Here is an 8177-nt window from a genome sequence, read left to right as displayed (position 1 = left end):
CGCCGAGCGCCCCAAGGCGGGCAGGGCAGACCCTCGTCCCGCCCTCCCGGCCCCGTCTCCCCGCGAACACCAGCGCCCCCCGGCCCGACCCCTCAGGGCACACTCCCGCTTTTCCCGCCGCCGTTCGAACCGGGCGCGCCGCCGCCGGGAGGGAAGGAAGGAAGGGAAGGCGCGGGGAGGAGCCGCCGCGCCGGAACAGGAACAGGAATAGGGACAGGGACAGCGCCGCCACAGCCCAGCTCCGACGCCGGTCGGGGCCGAGGAATGAAGGGGGCCCGCGCCGTTCATTCCGTGTTTAAAGAATACACACAACCATCACTCTGCTGAGTGTTTTTCCATTAATTAGTCTGACTAAAAAAAAAGACCAAACAACCACAAAACTCCACGTTTTCTTCTCCCCGCCTCCCTTCCCTGAACTTATGCTGTGCATCTGGAAAAACAAGTGGACGAGATAACTTCTGTAAAGATAACCTGAAATCTTGTGATAGTAATTTATAACACACAAAACCAGTACTTGCTATAATAACGTAAAAAAAAAAAAAAAAAAAAAAAAAAAAAAAAAAAAATAGGCTTTACCTTGAACACTTAATTCCATCTCTGGTATTTAAATTAATAATTTAATTGTTAATAAGGGATTTAGCAATTCATCAAAAGTCTCACTAGTTGAGAGGGGCCCTTTTGATGTTACATCTCTTCATCCACAGTCAAGGTGTTCTTCTAAAGATCATCTGCCCAGCTACCCATTGTTACCTAACCCAATAAGCTAAAACAGTGAAATAATGACTTTAGAATTAACTGGTGGCAAGGTCTCTTTAGACTTCTAAGTTGCTGGCTATAACATCCAGCCTCACTTAGCAGTCCCTGAGGCAAGGCTAATATAGCACAGCTTTGTTTCAGTAGTCATATGTGGCTCTTCCAGGAAGCTTTCTTTGATACAATGTGTTATGAACCTAAACCTTAGATCCAGCTGTCATCCATCTCTCAGCTATCTCCATTAGTGACACTTCAGTCTGTCTTTCCAAGCAGCATACACATACTTGGTTATTGAATAAGTAACAAAAATTTGGTTTACATTTTTTTCAGTACAGAAGAAATGTATAAAGGAACATACAGGATCACTTTGAGGAGGAAGTCTACAATGGCTAGGAACAGAAGTGTGCTTAGTATCTCACAATGACATCTGTATTCACATAGAGCTCTAAGCAGTGTCCTGGTAGTGATGCTTCATCTACCCTGGTGTGGTAACTCAGCCCATGAAATCTTTTATACCATACTCCTGACTGAAGCCAGATGCACAGTGTAAGGGCAGGAATAAGGAAAACTACTACCACCCACAAGCTACATAAGAGTTTAAGAAAACTCCAGCTTTCATTCAAGTTACTCATGATGATGGTAAGAACACAACTGTCAGAAACTATACTGAAAACAGACAAACAATACAAGATTTGTTGTTTAGGAATATACTGAAAGAGCAAGTTACATATAACAGCATCCCTTTCTTACAAATATTGGCCAAAAACTTCAACATAAGAAGTTACTTTCCAAAAGTAAAAGCGTAAACAACCAGCCTTTATACTGTATTTAGTATGTTTATAGCAGTGGAGTTTTACAGTGTGTCAGTTACCAAATTACACCTGGGCTTGTTAGTCAGCAGCATTTCTTTGATAAACAAACACGTCAAGGAGTTGAAATGCAGAAATATTTATTTTGGTTTCCTTCATTGGTTTTGAAAATTGTTTTGGTTTTATAAAACATAGAAATAGCCAACACTAAGCAAACATTTGAATTCCAATGTAACAAACTACTGCTCTAACAGTTGACTTGGATTTGTGTACCTTAATTGCACACATGTATGAAATTATGCTACAGAGTAGTGCATTACAATCACACACAAATCTTAGTGCAAACCTTGTTGTGCTTGTATTTTACATATATCCATGTTTTCAAAAAAACAGCAATGAATGCTAATGCAAAACCAATTCTATTAAGGATAGCAAAAGACTTATGCTGTAATAAGGCTTATTTCTGCTGATTTCTCAAATAAAAGGTAACTAGTTATTTTGCAATTTATCTGAGAATTAGGTTTTTATCCCTGAACAAATACCTATCCTGGGCCAACACACAGTTCTGTTGGCATATATAAATACTTCCAATTGCTGCAAAGCATCAGGCAAAAAACATTCTACCTGACCTATTTTGCTATTCAGTGAAGAATACTCAGTGGCTCATACATAAAGCATGGAAAACAGAGGTTATGTCAGAAGCTCTTCCACTTAGAGGACCTGGCACATTTTTTAAAAATGCATTTTAAATACAAGGTCATTACAGAGAAACAAGTGGCTAGAACAGGTGCAATGTTTACCCTGACTGTTAGCATAGCCCAGCCTCTGAATGGTTTGGTTTTTAAGTCTCTAGTGTTCTTGCCAGAGTTAGGATCAGCTCATTTGCAGGGCTGGCACCATGTAGCGAGGCTACACTTGCTGATTTAACCACATCCACACTTCCTGTGCAGAACCACATCTGTAGACTTACTCTGACGAACTTCTATTCATCAGTCTCCTTTGAGTGGAGTGCTGACTTCTACCTTATGAAAGTACATCTCAGAACTGGATGCAGATATAGAAGGGAGATACAACTCAGATGCCTTGCCCCAGTTAATATTAGGACTAATGAAAGATGTGATACCAGCCATACAACTGTAAGGGCTTGGGGTTTTTTGGTGGTTGGGTGGTGGGGTTTTTTTGAACAGACTAAGTCATTTTTCTGAAGATGCAAGATACTTAGAGGCATTTTCATAGCTGCCAAATCCTTTGTGGAATTGACAACTGCAAAACACACTGCAGACAGCAAACATGCTGGCAATAAAACCTTAGCTCCTTGGTGAAGGCAAGTCCCATTTTTGGCCAAGGAAATATTAAATAACTTACATTAGAGTTACCATTTATAGTTAAGGCTCTTTTTGGAAATTGTAGGTCACCATAAAAACAGTATGCAACACAACTTGACAGTAAGGCAGTGTTCCATTTCTTCAATGTTCCTATGGCAAGTACCCATTTTTGTACAAGTTAATGATTGCACAGTTTCCTTCCCTATGTTTGCTGTAGTCAAAATACAGATATGAAGACCAACAGTAGACATCATATGTGTGCCATTTTCCTCATTCCATTTGCAGTTACATTTTGGCATTAGCATAGAGTTCATCTATCTGTGACTGGAAGTATTTTCGCAGTTCTGGTCTCTTCGCCTTCAGTGTTGGTGTCAACAGGCCATTCTCAATAGAAAACATTTCACTGTGCAGGACAATGTCTTTCACCTGGAAAATAAGAAGTTACTAGCCAAGCTGCATTCCTTGAAATAGGAGAGGCTTTTAAAAACTTGCCCAGATATCATAAAGCCCATCACTTCAAAAGTTTTCCAGATGCAAATAAAAAGCAGTTTCTGGAGAATCAGATTATATTGGTATTGAGAAGTTTAAAGAATTAGGTGTTTGGTTCTCACAAGTGTCTTACCTGTTCAAATGACTTCAAACCAGATTCTTTCCCGACTCTCACCATGTCTTCCAGAATGTATTTTTTGACATCCTGTGGATACAGGAATATGTTGTATAGCTTCATGCTTGTATAAGCATCAACTTGAAGAAGTTTATGCAGAACAACTGTTTAGTTAGATATGTCTCACCTTGTTTTTGCATAGCTCTTGATAGGAGCCTTCAATTCCCTTTTTCTTGGCCCATTTGTGAAGAGAATCAGGATCAGGTACCACAATAGCTACTAAGAAGGCCTAAAAAGGAATTTTTTTCAAGTTTTTTTTTTCTTTACACCAACTCTTTAGTTACTACACATTTCTTACTAGTCAGGTTTTGGAGTGAGTTTCTTGATCCTGCTGTACAGTCAGCAGCTTTCTGGTACCTGAACACGGGACTGCAGTTCAGAAGCTTGCACTTGAGAGAATTACTCTTAAAGACCCACACTTCTATTTACACTTGAAAGAACCTGGGTTTTTTTGTATTTTTTTCCCCCCTGCATACTCTGAGCAAATTTATACACAGTCATTAATACCCAATTAAATTAGTTCAGCTCCCCTACCTGGTCTGAAACTAAATACAGAAACATGCTATGTAACTGCTGAAATCCATTCAGAACCAAAATGTATAATGATAAAAATTTAAGATAAAAATTTAAGATTTCAGTCCCAAAGCTTGGGGGGGGGGAGGAAGAAAAACTTTTCTGCCATCTCCTTTTGTAGTAATTTTTTAAATTACCTGAAAAATGCTTACCTGCAAGCTCTCTCCATGAACAAATACCTGTGCAAGTGCTTCACATCTCAGATACACATTCTCTATTTTCTCTGGTGCTATGTACTCTCCCTGGGCTAGTTTAAATATGTGTTTTTTCCGGTCAATGATTTTCAACGTACCATTCTGTTGACAGAAATAACTTTCACTCAGAAGAGGCACTTCAAGTGGAAAACCAATCTATACAGCTTAAGCATGCTCAGTAAAACTGCGCTAGAGCCAGAATACTGTCAAACTAATGGTAGAAGGGAACAGGTTTGTCATGGTTTGAATCTTGTTTTCCCCCAGAGGCTAGAAAAGTGGTAGACCCCAAGGGGTGGAAACCCCTGGAAGTTTTGAAGTTCTGTCCAATGGGCGCTCCTGCAAAAATGTCAACATCCCACAATCTCACCGGAAAAGAGGAGTTGGAGTTTGGTTGTTGCAGGAGAGGTGGCCATGTTGTAGAGCCACGAGGAAGGGGCTCTGAGCCCCTTGGGCCCTCTGGGCCCTCCCAGCCCCTGGCTGGGGGCTGCAGGGACCTGGAACAGCATAAAGCTGGGCTAGGTGCCTGTAGTTATGCCGGGAGATGTTTTTCTCCATGGGCACAGAGCAGCAACTGGCACTGACCAGAGAAACGGTGGGAGAGAGCCAGGAGATAAGAACCTGAACTGGAGGAGCAGCAGAAGCAACATGCAACACTGCAGAGAGGACTCCTGGAAGGAGAGCCGGGAGAAAGAGAGCCAGCAGCTGAGAGACAGAGTTCTGGGGGTAAGACTGTACCAGCCCCCCAAACTCCTTTGAGACCCTCTTGGAGAAGAGGGAGATGGACTCCTATTAAGGAGAAGAGTTTTAGACATGCAGCACCGGAGAGAGAGAGGAGCTGAGAAGCTCAGAGCGTCCCGGAGCTGGACCGGGATGGCCAGAGGAATGCGGGGGGAGTTGACCTTGGCTCTCCCCCCCTTGCACTGCTGCCACGGTGGCAGCCTGAGAGACAGGGCACAGAGGCCCTGCAAGGAGCTGAGTCTCCTGGAGATACCAGACCGTCACAAAGACCCCCCTGTGTCTTCGTGATATGACGTGGTGATACGACCTTGTCTGGGGTTACGAAGCCCACGGAAGACCCCTCGGTTGGAGGCGATGGGGCCGAGAGAGGCTTGAATACCTCCCTCGTGAGTGTTGGCAGAAATCCAGCTATCAGCTGCTGCATGTGGAGAAGAAGACAGACTGCTGCCTCAGAAGATGCTGCTTAAGGACTGGAAGGGATCTGTCCTTCTTTCCCTCCTGGACTTTTATTTGGAGGGGAGAAGAGATCTGATCCACTGTAAATACATATGTCATGGTAGAGATAGTTTGTGATCGTGTGTATAATGTGATATGGTATTTATTTGTATAGTCATTGTAATATATTTCCCTTTTCCCCACTTTGAGTCTGGTGTGTTTTGTCTGGAAAAACCCATCTCACATTAAGTTGAGATGTGGGGGGGGAATGGAGCTAGGGAATTGGATTTTGGGGCCATCTCAAACCATGACAAGGTTACACATCCATCCTAATCTAAACTAGGGAAAGCCTCAGGACTGATACTGCCAATACTTTTTTAGCCCCAGGCATACAGATTTAGCTACAACAGTAACTATCCTCCTCCTCAAATTACTTATCTTTCACCTAATTCACTCTGTTCAATACCGAATGTTTTCTATTTTATTTCTAAATTACTGCTGATAGCTATAGAAGTTATGTAAGTTAACTTACTGGCAGCCACTTCCCAATGTCTCCCGTATGAAGCCAGCCATCTTTGTCCAGAGCTTCTGCTGTTTTTTCTGGATCTTTCAGATAGCCACGGAACACAGTTGGCCCTTTTACACACACCTGAAAATAGCAGTTTGTTAATGTATGAAGCAAAGTTAATAATCACTATTTGCAACAAATGCTTTCTCTGATGGTTCTCAAAAACCCCCACTAAAAAGACAAGATGAAGCTCATGTGTTTGTGCAGATCTCTACTTACGGGTTTTGGAGACCTAACGTTTTCCATTACTATGAAGTATACTAAGAAGTCATGGGAAGCATCTGTTCTCTTACATTCTAGCAGCAGTGTTCCTACCTGCTATTTGAAAAATCTCAATTCATCAGAAAAAATATGTTTTTATTTATGTGAAGAAATTCTGCTGGATCCAGAAATACTATCCCTCAGCCTGGCAACATGTTCATTTCAGCTTTTTGTGCACTGTTTGCTAAACACCTTACACACTAAATTAAAACAATAGAATATGTGTCAGTAAGAGAACATAAAAATAAAACAATTATTCAGGAACATGGAATAGAGCCTGAAGCATCCAGAGACACTCCCAGATTTAAGTATTTTCTTCGCATATATAACACCCAAGGTTGTAAGTTTTCTTTGGTGGGGAGAGGGGGGACACAGTATACAACTCTTACTATTTAAGGAACTGCAGGACTATAGAAAACCTTCCCTAAGAATGAGAACACAGAGATAGGCAAGATTAACAAGATTGAAGCAAAACTTAAAGTGCCCACTGCACACAACTGTTGAGGAATCAGGAGTCCAAAAAACTCAAAAGCTCTACAAAATAGTCCTCAGAAGCAACAAAGGATTCAAACCATCACACTAGCATGGGAGTGACTTGGCACACACGATGATAGGAGTCAGTAAGAAGGGTCTGGTCTGGGCAATAGTATCAGAACTCTAGAACAAAATCTAGAAGATATGGGGTAGAAAATGCAGTTTTAAGTTAAGCAGAAATGGAGAATAAATATCAATTAAGGCCAATACTAGGCCAACTATTATTCTAGGGGATTAGTACAATTGTTAAATGGGCAAGGAACTGGCTGATAAGTCTTCAGGCACTAATATAGATTCTCAGACTAGAAGAAATTACTAATGTAGTTCAGCAACCAATTCTTGAAGAACTCATCCTAAGTATTTCAGTGCTTACTGCAGCATGCTGGTCAAGTGTAGTACAATGAACATGAGATGTCAACAGGAGGGAGATCAGAGTGTTAGTGAGGGTTATGATGACCTTGTAGAGACAGTACCAAACTTGGAACCAAACCAATATCCCAGTAAATTCCAAAGACTGACCAATGCAATGTTTAATTTTTCATGGCTCCTACTACCCCAGGAAGGCAGTAGGCGACAGCTTTTCCCAGTAGAGACAGCAAACCATTTATCTGTATCCTGCTAACTGGCACTAAAACCTCATTTTCATATGATCATATATAACTCTATTCACAAATTTAGCCTTCTTGAACATGGATAACTGACAAAAGTGAAAGCAAGGCTGACAAAGCAGAGAATACAGAAAGCTTACTCTCAGAAAGGAAGACTAGGAGTATTTAATCCTCCCTACTGTTGGCTTTTCAGCTGGAAGACTTATTTTAGGCAAATGGATAAGTAGAGCTAGTTCCATAGCCATGGGCTTCAAGTTTTGTGAAACAAGTTGCAACACTTTTTTATATTCAGGATAGTTCACACTGAGGAAGTTTGTCTTTCAGGCCTAGGACAGTACCTAATATATTAAGGGGCTACTATTTTTATTCTGGTCCAAAGTAACTCCTAATGCAGCAAACTTTTACAGCAAGTGTAAGCAAAATATATTTAAGAATTTAAAAAAAACCAAAAAACCAAACAAAACAAAAAACAAACAAAAACAAAACAAAAGCAACACACACCAAAAAAACTCCAAACCAACAAAAAAACCAACCAACCAAACAAAAAAAAAAAACCACAAAAAAACCCCAAAAAACCCCCCAACTTAACTGTTTCTTATTATAAGAATTTATACTCAATTCCTCTAGCAGACCAGGCTTTAAAAGTATGCCTAAAGTGAAGTAAAAATTGCTGATCAAGACTAAATATGAGGTGATATGCAAGACAGTAAAGAAT

At 41.0% G+C, this 8177-nt stretch overlaps 1 protein-coding gene across 2 annotated transcripts in view; it reads right to left on the bottom strand.

The window, feature by feature from the left end:
- Positions 1-1685: 1685 nt before the first annotated feature.
- The window catches only part of ACSL1 (acyl-CoA synthetase long chain family member 1), a 39362-nt gene continuing 32870 nt past the window's right edge, over positions 1686-8177 (bottom strand). For both annotated transcript variants that reach the window (XM_018070310.2, XM_018070316.2), the window contains exons 17-21: positions 6024-6140; positions 4277-4420; positions 3679-3780; positions 3510-3581; positions 1686-3313 (exon numbers count right to left, since the gene is read on the bottom strand). In XM_018070310.2, coding sequence (XP_017925799.1) covers positions 3173-3313; positions 3510-3581; positions 3679-3780; positions 4277-4420; positions 6024-6140 — 576 coding nt within the window. In that variant the 3' untranslated portion in view covers positions 1686-3172. The remainder of the gene's footprint in view (positions 3314-3509; positions 3582-3678; positions 3781-4276; positions 4421-6023; positions 6141-8177) is intronic.

Source organism: Manacus vitellinus, unplaced genomic scaffold (assembly GCF_001715985.3).
Source record: "Manacus vitellinus isolate BGI_N305 unplaced genomic scaffold, ASM171598v3 scaffold_0_pilon, whole genome shotgun sequence".
Classification (NCBI taxonomy): domain Eukaryota; kingdom Metazoa; phylum Chordata; class Aves; order Passeriformes; family Pipridae; genus Manacus; species Manacus vitellinus.
Note: the sequence above shows the minus strand (reverse complement) of the source record. Positions and strands in the feature narration are given on the sequence as shown.